A 26,037-nucleotide genomic window follows, 5' to 3' on the forward strand; every position below is an offset into this window, starting at 1 on the left:
AGCTAATGTTAATTCATCCCAACGTCGCTGAAAGATGGTAACTCCCCTCCACGTGAAACAAGTAGTATGCAGGGGAATAGTGTCTCTGTTGATGAGAAGCAGTGCAGCTGGTGCTTTGGCAGGTCCCTGTTTACCGCAGGTACACCAAGGTCTGGACTTGGTGAGGGTGGTGTGCTGAGCTGCTGCTGGCTCCTGTCAGTTACCCTCTATAAGGGCAAGGAGGTATGGAGGCGTTCACCTGAAGCTGTCTCCTCACACCATCTTTGAACATTATTTCTTTTCCTTTCTCAAAAGACCATTAATTTTGGAAGGGAAGAAATTTCACACTCCACACTTCAGGCTTCTTTGTATTGCTTCAATAAAGCAAAGCCTTTTAAGATGTTGCTTCACGTTTTATGTCTATTTTTGGCACCTGTAAAAGGGCAAGCTATTTTCTGTCTTAGGATTTCAAAATGGATTAGTCACTGTATATCAGCCTGCTACCATATGGCTGATAAACCTCTCCCATCAATATTAAAGCTCAGCTGACTAAAGCACAGATTTCATCCTCTTCATGCTGCGGGAACATCCCTATTTTCTAAAATTTATAACACAGCTACTTGGAATAATCTCTTTCCTTTTTTTCCAAGAGCTGTGACCCTTAGCCCACTGCAAGATCAGACACCAGATCTTGCAGTCACTGTTTTTGTAGTGACAGTCTCCCTCTTTCATGTAGGATGTTACCAGTCTTCTGAGCAGGTATTTAACACAGACACACTTGAAGAATTGTGAACGGCTACTTACAGTGACTTGCATATGGCCCACAAACAATAGTACTCGTTTTGTTTTGGGCAGCTTTTTGTTTGTTTTCAGCAGGCCGCCTCATCTAGAATTGGCTAGTGAGGGCCCTGGATGGCTGAGGAGAGCAGGCGGAGGGAGTCACGGTGCGTGTCCTGCATTTGCTGCCCAGAGACAGGGCTTTTGGATCTTGGACACACAAGGAACGTAACGTGCTGAGATAGTGATCTTCTTAGCTGTCATCTTCAACACATTTACTGCTTTTCCTACAAACTGTACTTTTTTCTCCACTTTTTACAAGTAAGAAGTGTTCCTTGTCAACAAACACGCATCAGTTCTTTGTTAATTAAGACCAGGTAGTAGAAAATGGCCAGTAGGTATTGTGCTGCTTAGTACCTTCCATGTATGAAATAAAGATAGAATGTTTTAAAACTAAGAAGTTGAATGGACGTTAACGGATTTATTAAGGCTGAAGACAGTGTTTGATCTTAGTACATTCAACAAGGACCTTAATTTGATAAGTTTTATCTCCCTTTGTGTTGACTGAACAGTTGTCTTGAATTATACTTACGGGAAGAGTACTGTACTTCCTGCTGCTCTGAGGGAAATGAGGACTAAAGGTCTGTCCTTTCTGGGGGTGAACAGAAAGAGAGACTAGACTAATTAAAAGTATTCTTTTTTTACAGTTGTCAATACTTTATGTGAGCATAAGAGGCTTGTGGGTCTTGCAAAAGGATTTATGTGAGGCTATGAAGTTGTAAAGCAGCTATTCAGGAGGCTTGTGGGTCATGGAAAAGGATGTATCTGGGACCCTGAAGATGGAAAGCAGCTGGCCTGTCTCTTGATAAATGGTGTTTCCATTTGTTTTGTACCAGAAGTCAAAGGAACTGCCAAACCAAATTCTGAAAGAAAAGCAGTGTGGGAACATATGGCTGCCCCAGACAGTTGTTACATTTCTGCAATGGCACATTTCAGTTTTGTAAGAACAATTATTTTGTCTTGTTACTTGAGATCGGCATAAAATTGGAACTTGACTAGTGAAGAACATCACCGAGGCAGTGAATGGTGAGCAACCTCGTTATCTTCATTTGCTTTTACTTAGACAAAGAAATGTGATTCTATAGTATGGAGAAACAGTGTTCCACAGATGATGATGTTTAGAATAATGTTGAAACTACAGTAGATTTCGGTGGAGAGAACTTTAAAATGGTGGTGCTGTTCACCTGAGTTTGAAGTTTTGACGACTCTTCATTATGCCCGTTCCTCTAGCTCTGGTGGTGTAGGTTTGATAAGGTGGTCACTGGTAGTATGGAAGGAATCGTCAGTGTTATGGTTGCTTCCACTGCTGGTTTTCTAGTTCTAGAAGACTGAAAAATCAAAGTCTTTGCATGGTGTGTTGCTGGTATGCCTGTTTCTACATACTTCTGTTGCTGAGTTGTCAGAGCTAAGGTTTGTGTAGTCCACTTCCCATCATAGACAGAGGCAGTAGGGAACACTTTGGAAAAGAGTTTTAAAGAAGCAGGGTATGTAGTATGTTCTCCTCATTAGTGCTTTAAGGGCTTGCCCGACTGGAAGTCTCATCTGTCTTCCAGGGATTTTATTCCGTATGGATGCAACTGAGATGTGTGTCTTTTTTTTTTTTTTTTTTTTTTTTAAATGAAGAAAGATCAGGTATCTCTGTCCTAATAAAACTTAAATGTGATCTTGATTAAAAATTAAGTGACTGTAAACTGCTACACAGATTTTTCTGACATTATAGTTACATTTTTGTGAAATTACATACAAAAATATATACAGGAACTGAAAAATCTGTTTAAAGACAGAAGTGGACTCACAAGGGTTAAGAAGTGGGGGCAAAACCAATAAACTCACGGCATGGTACAGGAGATAAGCATTAGTAATGTGGAGGGCACTTGAAAGTGGTAATGTGGGTTTATTTCTAAAGTAGATACTATTTGACACGCTGTTCTGCAAAAGGATTGTAATTTATATTTCAGGGCACTTTTGTGTCAAGCCCGCTTTCCCTCCCCTGTTATTGCTTTTAATTCTCTAATGGTCATATATCATTCACAGGTTCTAAGCTGTCCAGGAAGAACACATCCACAATGGAGTAGGTGACACACAATTACCCAGTGACACTGTGCAGGTTGCTGTGAGCCTGTTAGAGTCTCTGTATGTTTAGATTTAATAAACCATTCTCTAGAGTACAACACTAATTAAAAAAATACCATTCTCCATATCAAAAACCTGTAGTAAAAGTATTTCATAAGTCTCCAGTCTGCTATGACTTTTTGTTTTAAATGTTTTCTTGCATGCTTTAGTGACCACATTTAACATGATATTTTTTTTACTTAAAATGTCAAAGCTCATTGAGTGTTGTCATTTTACAGGAAGTCTTACTTTACACGTAAATGTAATCCTGACTTTTTTTAAATTGCATGATCCTGTCTTTGTGCAGTTGAACTACTGACTGACTGTGATTCACTGTTTTTTTCTTTCCCTTATGTGAAATTTAAAAGTAAATGGAATTTTCTTTCAAATGCAAATACAGGCAGTTTGAGTGAACGGATACCTGGGTGCTTTGGGCTGCAGTGAGGACTGGTGGTGGTGGTTCAGCAGGTGACACTGTGCACTTGGTGGTTACACCAGCCATGGGTCAGGCACTCTTGGCTCAGTGGTCAGGTATTAAGTGGAGGGGCAAAAACCAAAGCCAGCTTGATTTAATAAAAGTTTCCCAAAATGTCATCCATGACATATGCATCATCTAATTGAAGGGCCTTGATGCTTGTCTAAAATTGATTATTTGATTTCAATTTTTTTGTTTTTCTAGTATTAGTGTGTAATATTTTTCCTAGTTGTAGATAGCATCATTAGCGGACAAACATGTAACAAAGATGTCTTGTATTTTGCTGATAGCTGAAGTGGGTTGAGTAGTTATAAACCCCTTCATCCCAGAGAAACTTTAGAAGAGTTTTACTAATCCATTGGAAAAACTGGATTCAATAAATAAATTGCATCCTTACTTATGCTGCCTTGGTCAGCAGAGCCATGCGAAAAAAGTATTACTTTTTCTGTATTTCTTCTGAGTGGACCTCTTAATCTTACTTAAAATGAAGGGGAAAAAAATAGAAGCCATTAAAAAAAACCCAAAAGCAGCAAGCATTTGCTAAAGCAGTAAAAGCTATCAGGTTGTTTTATTCCTTTTTTTTTCCAGATCAGGTAAGTCAACTTGAAAAATTAGGGATCTCTAGCTTTATACCAGCTGTTTTGCGTTCCTTTGGTTGTTTGTGAGTTGTTTGGTTGTGGTTTTTTTAATGTGCTTTCTTTTTCTCAAACAGAAGAACTGAAATTTGGTAGAATGAAATGGTTGCTATCCATTTGAGGAAGATACTGTCATGCACATCCCGTATCACTTAAATATGAATTTGTTTCACTGGTGATGCCACAATCATCCTTACGTGCAGAAAATGCTGTCTCTTCATGTGAGAAAGTACAAGGGGCTGAGCCTTGCTGAACTGTGACCTCACCCTCCCCGTGCTTCCAAATGTGATTTTGATTACAATGTCACCCACCTCACCACTACTGCTCGTCTCCCCTGGGTCTGTTTCTCCTGTTGAGCTCTTGTACCCGAGTACCATTGCATTTTGTAGATAAGTTGCAGCAGATCTTTAGGAGGCTTGTAATATGGTTTCTGGGGTTTGGGGTTTTGAGTGTTGGAGAGAGCTGGAACTTGTATCAGATTTTCAGAACTTCCAGTGAGCAAAAGTACACAACTTCATTATGCTGGAATAAATCCTGTTGCAATGTTGTGTGTTATGTTAACGTTAATGTAGCCTTGATCAGCTCATTTGATTGCAACGTTTACTGTTCACTGATAATGTAAAAATGAACTGAAGTTATTCCTTATTAAATTCAGAAGACTACTAACAGAGCTCTGTAAGGCTAAATACAATTGCTTTATTTTAAGACTATTTTTATTTTCACAATAAGTGATTTGTTGTTTTTTTTTTAAACAAAGGTGTAATATTTCAGTAAGAGAACACCACCGATGTTCAAATCTTGTCTCTTTAAGCAGTAATATTGACATTTATGAAGACTGATCACTTGTATTTTCTGTGTACAGAAGGATTTTCCAGTCACCAGGTGCAGACTAATCTAGTTGGGTGTGATAGCAGGAGTACTGGAATGTGACTTCAAGATGTATCCACGAGAAGCAGTTGGGCTGAACAGAAAGTTCAGGATAGCTTAACATAAATGTTAATAAAAAGTAGGATTTGACCAGGATGGTTTTTGACAGAAGTGAATCTACAAATCTTATATGCATAGATTATACAAATTTTGCTTATTGTGTTATTCTGCTGCTGCTCAATTCTAAAGCAAGCTTTCAGTTTGATCATCAGGTTTTTAGCATCTGTGGTTTTGCTTTTCAGAAAAATTCTATGAGTTTGGTGCAATACAGGAGGCAATTGTCAGGCAGAGCCTCTGGCCCATAGCACTCTCTCTTTCCTTTCCTCCCCGGAGCAGTGGAGAGCTCCTGCGGCTCCTGCCAGGGTGGGAACTCTCTTTTGCTCTCTAGAGTTAGCCCAGAAACTTAATGTCCTCAGTATTTAATTTCAGTGAACATTATGATAAATTGTTGCAGAGTATACCTGTGAAAGCATTGTTATTTTTCATGCTGACAGTCATGCCATGTTAAAAAATACCTTTGTTATTTTGTATCTAAAACTTGTCTTCAACAAACTGAATGTGTCTCTTTTTTTTGGTTGAATTTGTGGTACATTTTGACTTTATTGACAGTTTGCAATTCTTTATTTTGAATGGCCCCAACTGTTCTCATTTTTCAAAAGTGCCATTGCCAGACATTTACTCAGATGACTCAGTGTGATTTTAAGTGGGTTGAAATACCATATTTTGCATCAAAACTCTTTGTAATGAAGTTTGGATAAGAATGTCCTGTACTTGTTGCAGGCAGACTGTGAATTACGTTTGTTTCTTTTGTCGCGTTTTTCGGTAGCCAAAGGAGTGGCTGTTTTTGTGAATACTGCAGCTGTGCTTAAAGAAGAAACAGTTTAACGTTTTTGCCGCTGGATCACACATTCTCAGAACGAACCTTTATCAGTCCAGGCTGTTCTTTGCGGTCTGTCAGTTGGCATTTTTCACCAATGTGGAAATAGAAGCACAGAATGGTTTGGGTTGGTGTCGTGGTTTAACCCTGGCCAGCAACTAAGCCCCGCACAGCCGCTCGCTCACTCCCTTCCCTGCCACGTCAGGATGGGGGAGAGAATCGGAAAAGTGAGAAAACTCATGGGTTGAGGTAAAGACAGTTTAATAGGTAGGCCAGAAGCTGTGCACACAAGCAAAGCAAAACAAGGCATTGACCACTTCCCCTCGGCAGGCAGGTGTTCAGCCATCCCCAGGAAAGCCGGGCTCTGTCTGCATTACTGGGAAGACGAACACTGTAACCCCAAATGTCTTCCCCTTCCTTCTTCCTCCAGCTTTATATACTGAACGTGACAGTGTGTGGTATGGAGTATCCCTTTGGCTAGTTTGTGTCGGCTGTCCTGACTCTGTCCCCTCCCAATTCCTTGTGTCCATCCAGATTTCTTGCTGGTAGGGCGTAGGGAACTGAAGAGTCCTTGGCTTAGTATAAACTTTACTTGGTAACAACTAAAAACATTAGTATGTTATCAACATTATTTTCGCACCAAATCCAAAACACGGCACTGTACCAGCTACTAAAAAGAAAGTTAACTCAATCTCAGCCAAAACCAGGACAGCTGGAAGGGACCTTTAAAGCTTAGCTAGTCCGACCTTCCTGCCATGGGCAAGGACACCTTCCGCTACACCAGGTTGCTCTGAGGCCTGTCCAACTACCTGTGAACACTTCCAGGGATGGGGCATCCACAGCTTCTATGGGAAACCTGTTCCAGTGTTTTACTATGCTCATCATAAGGAATTTCTTCTTTATGTCCAATGTAAACCTATTCTTTCAGTTAAAAAAAAAAATAAAAAATTGACCCTTGTCCTATCACTACAGACTGTGGTAAAACTTCTGACTTGGTCTGTCTTATAAGCCCATTGTAAGTATTGAAAGGCCACAACAGGTCTCCTCAGAACCTTCATTTCTTCAGGCTGAACAGCCCCAGCTCTCAGCCCTTCTTCATAATGTGCTGCTTTTTCTCAGCCTTTCTTCATATGCTTGTGCTGCTTTTTCTTAAGGTAACCTAGGTTGCTTAATACTGAAAACTTGATTATAAGCAAATTATCACTATGGTATACAAAAGTGAAGTTGTATATTTTGCTGTATTTTATGCTCTAAGAGTGGAACAAAATTTCATATTCTTTCAGTGTATTTTATGCTGGCTTCTTAAAATATCTGTATTCTGGCTCCTTGATAGTAAAATAATGCTATGAGAAAATACATACAGCGTCACTGTTAATTAAATACAAAAATATGTTAAACCCCCATGCTTTAATTTGCTTCTGTTTCAAATTCTACTTAACAGGAGCCCACCTGCTTGCTTTCCCCACCTGGCTGCTGTCTCTGTTACTTCTCAGTACAAACCTGTGGTTTCTCTGTTCCTGCATGCCAGCACCCAGGGTACAGCCATGGAGCTGAAGCTGTAAAAGGCTGTTCCTTCTGGGACAAATCCAAGGCGCAAGTGTGCATTACCAGTGATTCCACTCCCAGTTTTAGGCTGGTACGCTGGGTACAGGCCTTTCTCTGAGTGTCGGCAGACTTACACGGAATGGTCTTGAAATTTTTTTTCCCTCTCTAATGGTTAGCTTTCCCTCAGTTAATATGAGTAATTGCATGTAATGCTGATATAGGGGGACTGTATTTCTTTTCTGTTGGTCCCTCATCTGGGAAATCCTGGTAACAGAGTTGTCTGCCTCGTCCGTGACTATTCTGGCTTTGTTAGGTTTCATTGTATATGTTCTCAGTTTTGTTATAGTTACCCTTCTGCTTTGTGAGGTGTTTGCTCCTGAATTAGCTCATCCTGGTGCATGCCACTCTTCTGAAGGCAAGAATCCAGGCTTGTTGGCTATGAAGCAGTGCTGGGTCTGAAGATTTTTCTGGTCCAGGCTGGTTTTCTTATTATTCCTCGTTAATGAACTGGTAAACCTTAATGCAGATGAAAGAGATAAACTTTTTCAGCAGAGGCGGGATGCTGACACCTCCCCCTGGCAGCAGCAGAATTGGGACAACAGGCAACAGCAAATTTCCACAGTCTGTTTGCTTTTTCCGTTGTAAGAAGTGACATTCTCAAACTTTGAGCTGTTGTTTATAGCTGTCAAGAAGCGTGAAGGAGGAAAAGAACTTTTCACAGTAGATTGAAATCAAAATTCCTCTGCAGGAAGGTTAGAGTAGCTTCCCTCACAGTGTCATGAGAGTGAGTAAAGCCCTGGAGTCTGAGTGTTCTACACAGCCTACAGTCAGGTGGTGATGTCAGGCTTTGTAAATCAAGGAACTACAGTTCACTTTCACCATGTCTTTATGTTTACATGTAAGGGGATTTGGGTAGTGTTTCTCCTTTAGATAATTACATGAGTGGGAGGGACTTCTGTGGTTTGAACTGAATGTGGAGGGTGGATTATAGGATCCTGCTCCTATGTAATTACTTAAAGAGGTAACTGGTATTTGAACTTTTTCCAGTAAGTAAGGAGGGAGTAAGAACTTCCTACCTAACCTTATTAATGAGATGGCATTCTTTAATTTCTTGTCTGTAGTTCTTACTTTTTATGTTTAGGTCTGCTCTTTGGTTTGGCTGAGTTCTTTGTTAGGCATTTATGCATTATGCACATGAGGGCATCTGACAGGACAAGTGGTGTATCAGAACTTATTGGAGGGGAAGGAAAAGGGAGGCGCAGAAAATACAGATTGTGCTGGTGGTTCCGAAGTAGAAGATTGGAGAGGGTAACTAATGTCTATCCTGAATTTAAGATAGGAAAATACCTGTGTGTCTACACTCAGTAGCAGGTTCAAACTGCAAAGGCCCTGGGTGAATTTTTCTGGCTGGGCATATGTTTTTTTCAGATCTAGTATAAAACTTTTATCTCCTTGTATTATTGCTACGTTGATTTCTCCCAAACTTTACTGTGACCTTCTTTGGAATAGTTAAGGGAGTAGTCATGTAACAGTCATGGGAGGTGTCAGGACAAAGCTTTTCAGCAGTTGTTAAAAGATGCACGTGATGTCCTTTATGATAAAGGTGTTGAGGTTGTAAGTCTTGTACATCTTGTATTTAAAGTCTGAAACTCTGTTAATGGCACCTATGTTTTTCCTTATGTGTTTGGTGCAATTATTAATTTAAAACTACTTCAGTCCCATTGTTCAGTGTTGAGAAAGTCTGTGGCCATGCAACCTATTTTTCATAACTTTGCTTGTATAAGTCATTTAAGGTTTATTCAGCATGAGTAATTTATATTGTGTCTTGGATTATTAACTCCAGTGAAGAAGCTGGGGTGTGCTGAAAAACATTAGCTGAAAGGAGCTGTTCAAGAAATATTTATCTATTTTTGTATGTGATGTGTATTAATTTTTTTCTTTATTTTCATGTCTTACACTTTCTCTTTTTCAGCTGTCAAACGTTTGATGAAAGAGGCTGCAGAACTGAAGGATCCTACAGATCATTATCACGCACAGCCTTTGGAGGTTTGTTTCTCTGTATGTTTGCAAGAACTTGTAATTAGGCTGTGTTATATATACACGCTTTCTAAGTTCTCTATGTGCATATATATTTAAAACGTACCTATTTAGATGCTAGCAGAACATTTAAAATTTTAAATCAATTGATTCAGTTCTTTTTTTCCTATGATGGAAATCAACAGCAGAATTCCACTTTAATGGTATTGTAGTTCCAGGTTGTTAGTGAAAATACATTAATACCCGTTTTACGTTGGACCGGAGTAATTTTGTTGCACAGATATAGTATGTTTATTCCCCCAGTCCTGCTTCCTGAGAATACATAAATGCATTCTGTTTAAGTTAAGCTTTTTACACCTGTCGTGGTGTACACCAAACCACAACATTGTACTAGCTACTAAGAAGAAAATTAACTCTATCCCAGTGGAAACTAAGACAACACCCAAACCTGACATCTGGCTCGGTTGCTGAGTTGTTCAACAAAATTCTTAAGCCTAGGTGATCTATGAGGGTTCACTACTTTGCATACAAACCAACCTGTGAAAAATGTAAATGGGTGCAATTCTGGGTGCGTTGTAAGAGAGAATGTTTAGATTTTGCTTAAATAGTAGCTTCTTGAGGTCTTCTAAATGCCCAGTGAAGTTTTTGGGCTAATAGGGCAGTGAAGTTCTGGTGGTTAGAAGCTTAAACAGAAACACCTTCTGATTTCACTGGAATAGTAAAAAAGGCAATGTTCTGTGGTATTCTGTTCAGGGGGTTGATTTAGCTGTTCACAGAAATATGTAGTGCACCTAACATGCAGAAAATAGTGTGTTCCTAGGTACTATGAAATACATGTTATTAGCAACTAGTACCTTGTGTTTCCCCTTCCTGTGGTGAAATGTAAGGATTAATTCATGCTATTACTTGTAACTTACATGAAGATCTTATTTCTGGGTTAGAACAGTGACTTGCCGGGAAGAGAACAGTGGCAAATGAACAGAAATGCTGGAAGTGTTGCCAGTTACCTCCCATCCTTGAAAAAATTGTAACTAGGTTGTCACAGCCCTCTGATACCAGTGTTCAGCATTAGTTGAGAGATCTTGTTTACTGACAGCAAACCTCATTTGGACTCCTGTATTAATAGTAGGAGTTGTTCTGCTTGTAAATATTCAGGGAGTTGCGGGCACTGTGAGATCTGATACACAAAGCCAAATGCAGAACCCTGAAGAAATAATGCTTGAAGAGAAGTTATGTACATGTCCATTGAAAATAGTTTTCCAAATTGGAAAGTGTACCTGTTGTGCAGTAAGGCACAGTAGCTGTTTAAAATTTGTTTATGGAGGAGCAAAAGAGGATGGGATTTCTCTGGGGTGTGTGTCAAGTCCCTGTGTTGACTTGGTCATGGAAGGGGCTTTGAGGATGCTGTCATTAATACTCTTTTTTGGGCTGGGTCTCCCTTCGGTTCTCCAGAAATGATTCACTGGGGCAAAGACAGTTTTCCATGTGTTGGGTATTAAGTTGTATCTAGTTGGGTATTAATTTGTATCTAGTTGGGTATCTAGTTGTATCAGTTATGACAAGAGTTTTGCATAATAAATTTGAGGGTTTCAAAAAAAGCTGTTGTGTAAGAAAAATACCGGAAAGCTATAATATTTTATCCTTTTAACCGGAATCTTAGTGCTGTGTTGATTATCTTACTTTTCATTTGATTTTGACTTCTTAAAATTTCTGCTGTGGACTGTCCTTGGTCAAGAAAATTGTTTTTAGTTGTTTACTACTTTGACGCACTTTTCCCTTTTTTTTTTCAATCTCCCTTTGATGGGGGCATTTTAGGATAATCTTTTTGAATGGCATTTTACTGTTAGAGGCCCTCCGGATTCAGATTTCGATGGAGGGATTTATCACGGGCGAATAGTACTACCACCTGAATATCCCATGAAACCACCCAGCATTATTTTGCTGACGGTAAGCATGTTTACCAGTTTTTTTCCTTTTTACATCATCAATTGAAATGTAGATGTCTGAGAAATATTCTTGGCATTTAAATTATTATAATTTTGGTAAGAGAGGTGGCATAGTACAGTTACTGCTGCTGATTTAAGACCAGAAGTGACTTTGGTATTCTGTAATTAATGAAGCTTTGCACCTAATATATGAAATTTTACTCCAGGAGTCATCACATTGCTGATATGATTGCTTAACCTTCTCTCCATGGGCTCTCTTGGTTTCCGTTGGAGACATTGGTCACATGTCGGAAGGCAGACCTATGGTTTGGGGCAAAGGCACACATTTGTGCATAGTTACATAGAGCTATAGCTTTTCAGGCTCTCTATATGTGGTGTGTGGGTTACAGGAGCAACAGGCAAGCCACTGTGTCACACTGGAACATGTGAGGTATCAATTAAGGGTTTCTTCATGCATGAATAGAGGCAGATGGCTGAGGGACTCTTCCTCTACTCCACTCTTGTGAGACTCCACCTAAAATACTGCATTCAGCTCTGGAGCTCCCAACGTAAGAAGGACATGGACCTGTTGGAGTGAGTCCAGAGGAGGGTCACGAAGATGATCAGAGGGCTGGAGCACCTCTCCTGTGAAGACAAGCTGAGAGAGTTGGGGTTGTTCAGCCTGGAGAAAAGAAGGCTCCAGGGAGACCTCGTAGCAGCCTTCCAGTACCTAAAGGGGGTCTCCGAGAAAGCAGGGGGGGACTTTTTACAAGGGCATGTAGTGGTGGGACAAGGGGTAATGGCTTTAAACTGAAAGAGGGTGGCTTTAGATTAGATGCTAGGAAGGAATTCTTCACTACAAGGGTGGTGAGACACTGGCACGGGCAGCCCAGAGCAGCTGTGGATGCCCCATCCCTGGGAGTGCTCAGGGCCAGGCTGGATGGGGCTTGGAGCAACCTGGTCTGGTGGAAGGTGGAAGGTGTCCCTGCACGTGGCAAGGGAGTTGAAACTAGATGATCTTTAAGGTCCCTTCCAACCCAAGCCATTCTATGATTCTTTTTTTTCAGAAAGCTGAATGCCAATTTTGTGAGGTTGGCAGTAATGTAATTATCAAGTGTTGTTTGCATATAGATTTGTTTGATCATGTTTTTTACAACTTTTAGTAAAACCCAAGAGTTAACTTCCAGCATGTTTTACTATACCTTTCTTCTTCCTTTGAAGGCCAATGGCAGGTTTGAAGTGGGGAAGAAAATTTGTTTAAGCATCTCGGGCCATCATCCTGAAACATGGCAGCCTTCATGGAGTAGTAAGTAACAGTTATTTGGAAAATGTTCCCCCCACGAAGCAACTAAATCTTTAAACTGAAAAGAAAATAATCTCACAAGGAATATTTATAGTGAAAAAGGAGACAGAGGGAGTAAAAGTATAGGAGAACTTGAGAAATGTAAAGTTATGAAAGAACAACATAGGAAGATTTGAGAATAAGTAAATAAATACTGGGTGAAATGGTTGAGAAACTGAGGGCTGATGGTAGGCTCTTAGTGGATGCACAAGCATTAAGAATTTGCAGACTACTTAAAATATTATTTGTTTTTGTGTTGTTTTTTTTTAAATTGTTCTTATGAAAATACTTTAAATCCTGTTACTTTACCCTGTTTTTGTATAATTAAAACCAGCTTGAATATTGATAGAGCGGAGTGCGATCAGCTTTTAATTGTGATGCTGTACTTCTGAACACTCAAGAGGAAAGACTTGGTCCAAGTGGTCCAAGTTCACAATAACTGAATGTTTTCTACGGGTTTTTTTAAAGTTTCATTATCGCAAAAATTGAGAGTTGCCACAGACAATCTAAGGCAATATTTCTGTGTTTATATAATTTTAGTTTTGTTGAGTACAGTGCAACAATTATCTCTTTCAATATCAGTTGCAGTTATAAAATATGTACATAAGATCTTAGGAGTGTTATAACAGACCGCTTCAACTTTGGTAGTGTCTTGGTTTTTTGGTTTTTTTTTTGAGTAGTAAATACTGTCTTCTGAGTAGGAGGTGTAAATATCCTATCTCTATTTTGTGGTAGTTATCTTCATGTGATATTTATATACCAAATCTACTAGCAAAGTGTCTTGAATTCTTAAATTTCATGACTATGTAAAACAAAATCGAAGGGTAGATGTTGTCTAAAATAATGTTTTAGATGGCAGTTCTGTTATTTGCTGTTAGTGTTTGTGAGCTTCTTCCCCAACACGATGACATAAAAGAAACAAATTCTACATAAAAGAAAACCTCTGAGATTGTGTGCACTAGATTGCAGAATTTGTGTCTAATAGAAAGCATGCACAGAAAGAAGACGATGTTATGAATCCTCTTCTTCCCCCCTCCCCCTTTATGTTAATTCTACCTTACTTTTTTTACTTCAGAACCCATTTTTAAAGTCTTGAACTGTAACTTTTATATTGATGCAACATTTTTGTAACAACTTAGCTTTTCTTCTCTGTGTTGACTGATGGAATAGTGAGGCCTTACCTTTCGTTTATAATGTGAAGTTTATAATTATAATTATTAAAAATTTAAGAAAGCCTTGCTGTGTAGCAAAAAACCCTGTGCTGCTTGTATGAAATTCGGACTACTCCTTTAGACAAAATGAAGTTTCTCAGGCAGAACTGCAGCTTTTCTATGCTGAGTGTAGAGTGAGATAACATAGCAGTTGTTTCTGCAACCTTGTTTGTATTTGTTTTCCCATTTTAGTAAGAACAGCTTTACTAGCCATTATTGGATTTATGCCAACCAAAGGTGAAGGAGCAATAGGATCTCTAGATTATACACCAGAAGAAAGAAGAGCTCTTGCTAAAAAGTAAGCACTGTTTGTTACTGTAAGTACAAATATATATTGCCTCAGTCTGTTCTCTTGCATTTATTCCAATTATAACAGAAAGGTCTGTGCCTTGTGTGTATATATATATATATTTTTTTTTTTTTCCTGAACATTGTGCAAACTCGGAACTTAGGGTTAAACAAAATAATTTGAGAGGGCTGTGGTTCTTCCAGCACTGTGTGGTCAGTTCAGAGGTTTGTCTGAAATTCAGGCTTAGAGATGTAATTAGTGTTGTGATACAGTAGTAATTGCAGTGTGGAGAGAAAATCAGTGTGATGGAATTGATAGTCAGTGTTGGTGGGGGAGAAAACAACCAAAACAATGATGTATCATTTCCCTTAAGTAAATAATAATAATGGAACAATGGCAAAAAAATCTGAAACAACTGCTTGTGAATGATTTTTAAGAAGTTAATTGAATTTGTGACTTGACGAAATGTTTAGCTTAGTGGACAAGGGGAAATCAGTGGATGTTGTTTATGTTGACTTTAGCAAGGCTTTTGGTGCTGTCTTCCTTACCATCCTCATACAGAGGCTCTGAAGTACAGCCAAGGCAAGTGGGGACAGTAAGGTGGATTAAGAACTGGCTGAGCTGCCCGGTTCAAAGGGGTGTGGTAAGCAACACAGTCACCTGCAGGCTGGTCACTGCTGGTGTACTTCAGAGGTCCACAGTGGGACCAGTGCAATTCTGTGTCATTAATGGCCTGGATGATGGGGCAGAGTACACCCTCAGCAAGCTTGCAGAAGATACAGATCAGGGAGGGGAATGGCTGATACACCAGACCTCAAGGGGCTGGAGGAACCTCCTCAGGTTCAACAAAGAAAAGCTACAAAGTTCTACTCCTGCAGAGGAGTAACACCAGCCAACCAGCTGGAAAGGAGCTTAGAAGTGGGGGACCTGGTGGACACCAAGCTATTAATGAGGCATCAATGTGCCCTTGCAGCAAAGAAGGCGAACGGTGTCCTGGGCTGCATTAGGAAGAGCGTTGCCGACAGATCCAGTCAGCGCTGGGGAGGCATCTGGAGTCTGGGTCCAGGTCAAGGTACAGGAAAGATAGGGACTTACTGGAATGAATCCCGTGCAGTGCCACAAAGGTGATGCAGGGGACTGGAACATGTTTCATATAAGGAGAGCTGGGAGCGTTCAGTCTGGAGAAGAGAAGACTCAGGGGATCTTACTCATGTGTACAAATATCTGAAAGGAAGGTGTAAAGAAGGCAGAGCCAGTCTCTTCTCACTGGCATCCAGTGCCAGGGCAAGAGGCAATGGGCACAAAATGAAACCTACAAGATCTGGATGCAAGAAAACACTTTTTTTTTTTCTCTTTTTTTTTTTTTTTTTTTCTTTCTGTGGAGATGGTCAGAGCGCTAGCACAGGTTGCCCAGAGGGGTGGTGGAATCTCTATCCTTGGAGGTATTAAAAATGTGACTGGAAACAGACCTGAGCAACATGTTTTGCTTGACTCTGCTTTGAGCAAGGAGACTGGACTAAATGATCTCCAGAGGTGCCTCTCAAGCTCAATTATTCTGTGATAGTCCTTAAGTGAAGTCTTACACCTTTGCGTTCTTTTTTGGTCTTTCTCCCTTCCTCATCTGAGAAGGAGAAGGTACTTGAAAGACTGTATCCCTATCTTATAAGCAAAGTTACTGTATTCTAAATTGTAACTAGTAACTTATTTTGCAGGCAGGTGTGAGCTTATTCTGCCTGTACTCTGAGCCCATCGGGAGCTGCAGCTTTCCTGTTAGCATGGCACTGAGTCAAAGCTAATAAGCCCTGGTGGGAGGCAGGGTTTAGTGGGTTGGTTTTGATACTGTGCTATCAGGGTTGTGTGGTTTCTCATTGGCTTGGAGAGCTGCCTGCAGTGTGCCCTGTAGATAAATTATGTGTGCAAGAGAGGAAAAGTAATGCTTTTGCAGAAGCTGAAATTCCTAGATTTGAGGTGTGAGCTCCTGGCTCCAATTTAATATTTGTAATAATAGTTAGATCTTTATAATTTACAATTTTAATTTGCTGCAGATAAAAAGTTTTAAAATGTAACAAATTATTAATAAAGGATCGATAATAGCAATATGTAAGTCACTTGTTAATACTTTCCTAAATGACATAAGAGAATATGTATTTGTAGTATAGATTATTCTCAACATTTTTTCATAGTGTGATTTGGGGCGGTGGGAAGTACTTTTAAGCTACTGGTCTTGACATCACTTGTCTTTCTGTGGGTTGTTTTGCAAATAGTTTATTTAAACGAGCGCACAAGAACATCATGAGAACATGCTATTCTGAGCTGTGTCATTTGTGGCCAGGTCACAAGACTTCTGTTGTGAAATGTGTGGCACATCTATGAAGACGGCTCTCTTACCACTGACATCCGGAAGCGTGTCAAGCCAGGCAGACAAGGAAGCTAAAGAACTTGCCAGACAAATTAGCTTCAAGGTGATGTCACTGTTTAAACTTCTGTTGTATAGAATTTAAAAAAAAAAAATATTGAGGAAACACTTGTAAATTGCAGAAGGCTTCATTTCATAAACCTTCATCTCTGTGTGGAAACCTGCTTTTTTAGGACAGTCTGAAAGAGAAATACAGGAGAGTGGATCTCTTGAAATGTGCCGATTAATAAGTTGTGCATCTCAAGCACCAATTGATTAGTTTTAATTTCAGTGGTGAGCACTGTGGTAAGAACTCCCTAACTATGTTGCTTTTACTTCCATGTTTTTGGTCACTAATATCTTGATTAAATTCTCCAGAATTAGTCTTACTGTAAGTGTGTTAGCAAAGTTCGGCCAAAGCTAACCTAAATTTTTTTCCTTTGTGATTTTTTTTTTCTTTTTTTTGTTCTTCCTCCTTTTGGCTTATGGAAGGAATAAAACATATTCCTACTGAAAAATGGTTGCAAATTCTTTTGAACTACCCTGCAGCTGAAGATACTGAAAGTTGAACTCTGGTATGGAAGTTGCTGTTACCCAAAAAGGTGTTCTCTAGCTTGTGTTTCAGTGAAAGTAAGATTCGTTTAGCCAAATACGTGCCTTAGAAAACTGCATGTCTTGCATGCACAGTCTTGTTTTTCACTGGGTTTTCCACTAAACTTTTAAATTGGCCACTAAGGAAGACTGATGTGCATGAGGGCGGGGAACTACAATGAAACATATTATGACAATATGGCATTGGTGCAGAATGCATCCTCACTGAGGCTGGGGACTCTGGTATGTCCCCTTGTATCAACAGTGTTCTCCTAACACTGTCCTTAAGACGACGTTTTTTTTCTGTGTGTGCCATGAGAGTGAGATTGCCTTCTACTGAGCATTACTCCAGTTTTGCAGGACCTGTGTATTCCTGTGTGATCTCGCATCTAGACATGTTGACATAGTTCGGTCTGTGTGTAATAACATGATAAAACCATCTCAAAATATTTTACAAAGGTGAGGAGATACAGGGACAGAATTTTAAAAGGAACTACTTGGAGGAGCAGTGGACTGTCTGCTCCTGGCTTTTTTACAATATATGAGGGTTAAAATACATATGATTAATTTTTACTTGAGAACTGCTAATCCTCATCCAAGAAATTCTACAAATATTGGAGTATGATTCTTTTTTTTTTTAAAGAAAGAACTCTCAACTTCATTTCATACCTTTTTCAGTTTTAAAATGAAAGACTTGGGGACATCGACCTTTAAACAATATTGGTGCATTTCATGTGTCCACATACTTAACGCCACCTGCTAAGAATAAGCACTCAGCAAGGGAAGAATGAACAAAAGCCTCAGGTTTCTAGAGCCTTTTAGTATCCATTGTGCTTCAAAAGCCTCAGGTTTCTAGAGCCTTTTAGTATCCTTTGTGCTTTTTTTTACAAGGTAAATCAGTTCTGTCCTCTGGTTGTGCCTTCCCTCCCTTTCTCAAATAAAATTTTAGGGATTGGGTTTTTTTAAGCTTCCTGCTTCTCTGTTTTCCTTGACTTTGTTATTGTTTGTTTGATTGATGTTAGGCTGAGGCATTTGATTAAATTTTTTTTAGTAAACTAATACTATGAATTACTAGCAGAGAACACAAAAAGCTTTTTAGTAGTTTGGATATAGTCCGTGTCAACTTAGGGAGTAAGATTTAACATCAGATTGCTGATTGAGTGTATAATTGGAGAGAGCCTCTCTACTAGCAAACATACTAGCAATCTCTGCATTATCTTGATCCTTAAAGAAGAGATTTCCTATCTTTTTCTAGATGATCCTGGGATTATGAGAAATCATTTCATACCAGCCTTAAGCAAAATGGTATTTTTGAAAAAACAAACCATATGAGGTGTTGAGAAAGGAATATGAAATTCAGGAGGAAAAATAAACCACGTTTTCTCATTAGTTTTTCTGCTTCTGTGAGCCTTCACCTTTGTTCCTGTCTGTTTTAATAGAAAACTGCATATTTTTTTATTAGTTTTACTTTGACTTGCAGATTGTTTTCTGCATTTTAGGTGCTATATACCATAAATTCCATTCCACTTCAAAGAAAAAAAGAAAGATGACTGAGAGCATACACATGACTGTAAAACACTATAGTTTATCTACATATTGCCATCACAAGGCATATTGTGCAGTAAAACTAATTCTCACCCTCATTATTTCATTTACATATGTTGATTTTCTTTCCTTGTTGTCTGTGTTCTCCAACTTTTCTGGAAGCAGAGGTAAGGGCTGGAGAAAAATGAGACTATGTGACAAAAAAGATACTTCAGTTTTGGGAACTTTCAGGTGGTTATTTATTTGAATGTTAGTCTGACTTCAGTCTAGCATACTAGACTTAGTACTTTCCTAAACTAAAATAAATCAAATGCACATTTTGTAGTGTATGTGCTTTATAGAGATTAACAGTAAAGATGAAATGAAGGCTGTATTGGAAAAAGCAGAAGTATGAAAAGCAGTGGTCACAGGTTCCAGTGAAGGAACTTAGAACTGGATATGGGAAAGGAAAATTCACTTTGCAGGTTGTCAAATGCTGGAGCAGACTGCTCCGAGAGGCTGTAGAATCTTCGGGGATGCTCACAACTTGACTTAATGTGACTCTGCTTTGAGGAGGGAGTTGGACCTGGTGTCATCCAGAGGTCCATTCCAGCCTAAATTATTCATAATCCTGTGATGCTTTGTTGCTGGTCCATATTTGAGTCAGAACTTGTCCTATCTAATATTATTACAGTTCATAGTAGTGAAGTGCAAAAGGAGAGCAGTGTTGTCGGATTGTTAAGTGTTGTTAAATTTAAATTCATCTTCAGGTTGTTTCAGTGACATTTTTTTGGATTCTCCTGAGATAATACACATGAAGAAACAGGGAATTTTAATTTCTCACACAAAATAGTATCCTGAAAGAATATCATTATCTTTTGATCTTATCAGCTTGTTATCACCATAACTGGTTGGTTTCTAATACACTGTTTGTATTTCTTACTATTACTACCACTACTTACATCTGCATTTGAAGACAGGTATTAGATTTGGAATTGTCATTTGTGTAATAAATTGAGATCTAGATACGTGACTTGGAAGGAGACATGCTTGCTGATAAAAATTGATCTGATCATTAATTTATTTTTTCTTAGATAGATTAAATGTATAAATTTTAAAGTGTTTCAGTTCAGGACTCTGATGCTATGTTCCTTTCCATTCCCAAAGGATTATTGCAGGCACATATACTGTTTTAAACATGAACTTCTGTGTCACTACTGATCTCTTGTCTCAAATTTCCAAATGCATGAAATCTAAATTCTGGGAATTTATGCTTGTTAGACATTTTATAAATGCATACAAAACCAGTATTATAAAACTTTTATTTTTATTTTGCTTTGCTTGTGCTGAAATTTAAATACTGTAAACTGTGGAATGTGTGCCTGACAGTGTAGTGCCATGCGTTTATGCCCACTCTGGTTGTGAGGCAACATTGGTACTAGAAGTATAACCACATTAAACTAGCATTTAGCAGAGGCTAGTTAGCCCTGCTGAGAAACAGGTTATATTAGTTTATTTGTAACAACGGTAGTCAGCATTGTCTTAAGGACGTGAGAAACAGAAGTTTTAAAAAATGGTGTCATCTGTGGCATTATTTTGTCCTGGATCGTATAAAGAATTTTCTTTTTTGCTTTATACATATGTGCATTTTTTTAATGTTATACATGTTATTATGTGCAAAGGAACTTAGAATTTTTTTTAGACTGATGCTTGCACATCTATAGTCTCATTTCTAAAGAATGAGAATTTCTTAAACCTGTTGGTGTGTAGTTGAAATGCAGTTGGTGTACTTGATTATTACATTTCTCATGTTTATTCTCATTATTCTCATGTAATAATACACATTATTACATGTCTCATATTCTCCATACATTAAAATACACATTTGAAAATAAGCCAAATCTTTTTGGAGCGATTTGAATCTTGCCTCTGAAGTGTACATACGTACTCCTTGTAGGCAGAAGTAAATTCATCCAGGAAGTCTGATGCTGGACCGTCAAACACGTCGGGACTGAACCACTCTGCCGCTTCATGTGAGCCCCAGCAGGATGGTACAGCTAGAGTGCTCCAGGACCCAGCCAGCGCAATGGTATGGTCTGTCTCTGAGCTTTATCAGTGCAAGCACAGACATAGTCTGAACGTGAAATCAGTACCGTTAAGCTGATCCGAGGCTTCATTAAGAGTATTTAGTTAATACGTTTCTTCTAAAACTGCATACTTTTATATAAAATCTATGTGTAAGATGAGCAAATAGTATGCTGAATCACTTTTAGATATAGTGATCGCTTTGCTTTCACTTCCTCCTTTTAAAAATTATAAACAATGTTATTTTAGCAATTCTTGTTCCTAGTAGTTTCTTTAATATATGGGTTAACAGTTCATTAAAAAGTTGCAGTGTCTGAAGTACTACAGTTTACTGTCTGCATAATGTAGCACAGACTTTCGCAACAGAATTCTTAGCCAGAGGCGAAATGTTTGTGATAATTTATAGCTTAATTAATAATTAATTTATTAAATAATTTAATATAAATAATATATTAGATATAAATGAATGCAAATAATATATAATATAATTTAATTTAATTAATATTGATTCAATAGATCTTCCTAGCTTTTATAAGCTCTCAAGCAAGTCTGACTGAAATGTTCTTACCATTTGAAGTATGACACTTACGTTTTAATACTACTAGGTGTAGGACTTACATAATGGTTTTGGAAGTGACCGAGGCCTGGTGGTGGGCCAAGGCAGCTGCTGTTATGACTGTGGCAAATGCAATCTAAATTCACTGATAAATTGCAGGCAAATCCCAGCTAAGCTGTCTTTTTTAGAGAGATGGGGCTGCAGATCGGTTAAAAAACCTAAAACACGTCAAATAACGTCAGACCATCTGTTGTGTGTTTGCAACATATTTTCAAGCTATGTAGAAATATAAACATGCTAATAGCATACTTTTTTCCACAATAAGGATTTTTCCAGATTGTTCAGGATTTAATAAACCATTTTATTTTATTCTTCTTATTGCAAATCCTGCCTAATATAGTAGTACTAGCCAAAATACCAAGGCATCGCTAGCATTTTCCTGAGGAAAAAGACTGTTTTTTCTTTATTAATCCCATTTCTAAGAGATTTTATTTTAATTAGTTATGCGGATTTAATAAGTAATGATTAACTTAATGTTCAGCAGAACAGTCCCATATGAAATGAGACCTTTAAATATATAAATGTAGGTAAAAATACTTACATGTTATAAACTGTAAACGATGAAAAGTGGATTCATATTTTAAGGGATCACAGTCATGATTGTTAGTTTGAGTTTGAAGCAATACCCCTGTTTCTGGGCTGCCCCATTTCCAGCGTTAGAAATTTTCTGGAGCCATTGGGGAGTGAAAATGTACAGCCACACAGTGGAAGACAGAAACGTGTAACAGGAAGGATTACTTAAAGAATTTGAGCTTGCTATTTTTGTGTTCATATTAATGTGGAAGTTAACAGAAATCTTCCCAAAGTAGGGGGCCGGAGGCCTTGATCTGAAAGAGTATCCGTGCAAAGTTGGATCCTTTCTGCTCAGCTGGGCTTCTTGCCTGTGTAAAATCAATTTATTGTCTTAGTTCTTGTATGAAGACTTAATTCTGCCTTACTAAGTTGTAAGTGTTAGGTGTGGGCAACATCCGATCAATTTTCTTTTTCTTTTGGATAAAATGTTTACCCCTCTTCATTTAATGTAACGAAGTTAAAATGTAACCAGTCTTCGTTGAAAACATGATGGTAAATGGGTGAAGAGAAGAGAATCTGTAGGCTATGTTATCACTATGGGAGAAGCAATCTACAGGCTGCATCATGGGCGAGTTTGTTCTTCCAGCACCAATCGTCTCTTCCATGTTTTTTACCTTTTAAGCTGCTTGAAAGGACAGAGATTTTGCAGTGAATTAATGACAAGGTATTTGTGAGCACAGTGTTGCCCTTTCCGGCGTAGGTTTAACTGAATTCTTGTGTGAAAAGCACAATGCCATGTGTCTCTGGCATGGCATCACTTTTACTCCATTCTCACTGTTCCACACACGGCCTTATTCCTGAAGAGAGAATTTTTCATTTCATTAGAAGAAAAGATATTTTGCATTAGCTTTCCCTTCTGTCACCTTTCACTTAAAGGGATATAGCCTCACTGACTAAAGAAGCCCTAAGACTTACAGTATTTCAGTTAACCATATTTTTTTTTTCAGAATTCAAAACTCAAATTGAAATAGTTTGTGTTAGTAACGCCAATTGTTATATCAACAGCAATGCTATCATAGTGTGAGCTGTTGTGTTATTTATTACTTTTTAGTCTTACAGATTTTTGCCTGTGAAGAGACTTACTGTGTGATGTAATTGTCGTGTGGGTGTGTTTGTGCTGTTGGAGAGGTGCACTCAGTGCTCTTGATTTCTGTGCTCTCCCTGCCTGACCTCATCTTCTAGGTCACAGCCCTCCCTCCCCACCTTCAATTGTCATTTTGCCAGACCAGCAGCTAGTATCTTGATGCCACAGTTAAAATTACTACAGTGTCCGCTTCAGTCTGCTCTCTAGTAGAGGACTAAATACCTTCCCAGTGCAGTGCTGTGTAGGTATTTCCTTAGTTCCTGCCATTTAAAAAGCAGACAGAAGGATAGAAGTTGTCTCTTCAGTGCAGCACTTGATGATGAAGGGGTTTTTTGCCATGTTTTTCCCCTAGTACTATGTGCTTTTCATCAAACCCACTTGTTGGTTGTTCCCATCCATGGCCTTGCTAGCAATGACTGAAGTGTGCAACGCTAGTGCAGATGTTGCACGTTGGCGGTTAAAATTTTGTGCACCTATATTATTAGAGAATATTTATCAAGTACTTAAATTACTTTATTTGAATAAAGAAAAAGGAGGGAAAGGGAATGATTCTCACACCAGCGATAGTTGCTTCCCAGGAGAACTTGCCATAACGTTATCGAGGTTTGCTGGTGCAAGGCAATGAGAACGATAAAAGGAACGATGCTGCCATGGAGGCTCTGGAAAATGCTGCCACAGCAGCTTGGGTAAAAGGATACAGAGCTGCAAATAACAGGCTTTAAGCATTATTAAGGCTAAAACAAATGGCTACCTAAAGCATTAGTAGTAGTAGCTGTTGATGTCTGCTCAGGGCAAAGTAATGGTACGTTGTTCCTGTTTGAGTATTCAAATGGCAAGCAAGGTACTACTGGAAGTGGGCTCAGTAAGAGTAATTCACCTTAACATTAAGAAAATGAGATTCTTCCACATTTGAGCAAAAGAATGTTTTTGAATGAGTATATTGCTGATACTCACGTTGAACTCGGGTCCAGATGAAGTCACCTACTATGCCAAAGGTCTCCTAAATGTTGATACCATATTCTCATCACAGTCTGCGGGACTAGTTAGTCTAGGCTAGAGAGAACTGCAGCTTACTGAGAAGCAGAGGTTGGTAGGCTACGTTGCTCTGTCTGTACCCCTGATTGCAATGACTAAATCCATGTGGAATATGATGGGAGCCTGAACTCCTACCACACCTGTAGCAACCTACATTTAGTGTGTTGGTGTGGTATGATGTCCCACCTTGGTGCTTATAGTTGATGAATAAAATTGATACTTGATACGACTTATAAGGTGACAAGCTAAAAACTCTGATTAAACCTGGGAATACATTAAACCTCAGTGCACCTGTTACTAACCAATGTAGTAAGTAGTGCCCTGCGCTACTATACTGGCTGGGTGAAGCCTTATGATGAGGGGAGATGAAATAAGCAGTGTAACTGAAGTCAACTAATCTTGGAGGTTTCTGTGAGAAAATGAGGCTATGTTCTGATGCATGAGATTTATAGAAACCCTTACCTTTAATCATACTTTCTGAATGATATATTGTTAAAAAGGGTTTCCTTTTATTAGTATTAAGTGTTGTCTGAAGTTTTGTAGTACTAGAGCAACAATTTAAAATGCCTGAGCAATCAGGAGTACTTGGCCCAGCTTTGATTTGTTGAAAAATAGACATTTTTCTTATTAGCTATTAAGCCATGCTGTGTCAAACTTTGGCTGTTCTTCAGTTGGAAGTTATATGGGCAAACAATTATTTCAGTGGTCCTTGTATCTTCTTATTCCTGTATCTTTCATGAGTATAAAAAAATGAGATCATGAGTATAACTGAGAGGCTTCAGTAACCCAGAGGATTTATATGGCTCTGAGTTCCTAGAGCTTGCTATATTTTAAAACTCTTTTCTAAGATGATTATTGAGTACTTCCAGCATTCTGATAATTATTATTTTTTTTTTAAATAATGGCCTGGAAACATAAATGATGCGGTGAATGCTACTATTCTTCAGTAGACTGAACATAGTGTAAATTCCCTTACTTGCATCTTGTTATATGATAGAACTTCTTGCTAATTCTAATATATGTAGTGTGTATATATGTAATATATGTTACTGAACTAGCCTTATTCATCCGACTTGGATGTTCTTGGAGCTAAGTTTTTGGCTAGTCCTAGCAGTTTCTTCAGAAGCTTCAGAAATAATGTAACACACAAAGTACATATTCAGTGACTGTAAAGATCTGATGCTAAAGGTGGCTACAGTGTAGCTCTTATTAAATATTTTGTATTTTCAGTCTGTTAAGCCCTCATCCCCAACATTCCCAGCATGGGTTGGCAGAAAATGACTTAAAATTGGGTGGAAATTGTGCCATGTGAGGTGTTGCATTAGTCTAAAAATCTTGATGTTTTTGCTTGAGAAGGATTTAAAAACTTACTGTAAGTGAAGACATCTGCCATTTTGGGGATTCTTAACAATTAAAGTCTTCAAACAAAAAAATCTTTGTCTAGATGTATGTATTATTTAAGATACAGTAGCATCTGGTCCCAGATTTATATTGGGTAACAATCACTCCTTTCTTACCTAAGTTGCTTCTGTATGTCTGCTAATAGTTGGTCCTTGATTATGTTGGGAATTCCCAGGCAGTGGGTTAGCTGAGCTTTGGGTGAAGCAGTCGGTCTGCTGCTGCCCTGATGCATCTATATAATGTCCTCCAAAAAATAATTTAAAGCCTTGTGGTTGTACGTGAAGTTTCTCTTGAATCACAGCTCCACTGATGTTAGTGTACGGCAGCTTGTCTCATTCAGAACAGTGCCCTTCTGTTTTATTTTTAAGTTAAAACTTTGCAGTTTTGAAGAAACCCAGGTGGGTGACAGCCAGCACTAGTTACTTTTGTTAGTGAGTATGAAGGATCAGGAATATTTCTGGAACTTTTTTTTAGTTCCTTTTTTAAAAGCTACTTTAAGAAGAGTGACGCTTTGCCTGCTGAATTTGCAGTTCTTGCTTCCT

The 26,037-nt window shown here is 38.6% G+C and overlaps 1 protein-coding gene across 3 annotated transcripts in view; it reads left to right on the top strand.

The window, feature by feature from the left end:
* The window catches only part of UBE2J1 (ubiquitin conjugating enzyme E2 J1), a 43,043-nt gene that overhangs the window by 14,083 nt on the left and 2,923 nt on the right, over nucleotides 1-26,037 (top strand). For 2 of the 3 annotated variants that reach the window (XM_040599044.1, XM_040599043.1), the window contains 6 exons: nucleotides 9,360-9,433; nucleotides 11,240-11,371; nucleotides 12,571-12,655; nucleotides 14,095-14,200; nucleotides 16,524-16,653; nucleotides 20,659-20,790. In XM_040599044.1, coding sequence (XP_040454978.1) covers nucleotides 9,374-9,433; nucleotides 11,240-11,371; nucleotides 12,571-12,655; nucleotides 14,095-14,200; nucleotides 16,524-16,653; nucleotides 20,659-20,790 — 645 coding nt within the window. In that variant the 5' untranslated portion in view covers nucleotides 9,360-9,373. Of the gene's footprint in view, nucleotides 1-1,463; nucleotides 1,843-9,359; nucleotides 9,434-11,239; nucleotides 11,372-12,570; nucleotides 12,656-14,094; nucleotides 14,201-16,523; nucleotides 16,654-20,658; nucleotides 20,791-26,037 lie in introns of all 3 variants that reach the window. The other variant, XM_040599045.1, reaches the window with a different exon arrangement.

Source organism: Falco naumanni, chromosome 6, assembly GCF_017639655.2.
Source record: "Falco naumanni isolate bFalNau1 chromosome 6, bFalNau1.pat, whole genome shotgun sequence".
Taxonomy (NCBI): Eukaryota; Metazoa; Chordata; class Aves; order Falconiformes; family Falconidae; genus Falco; species Falco naumanni.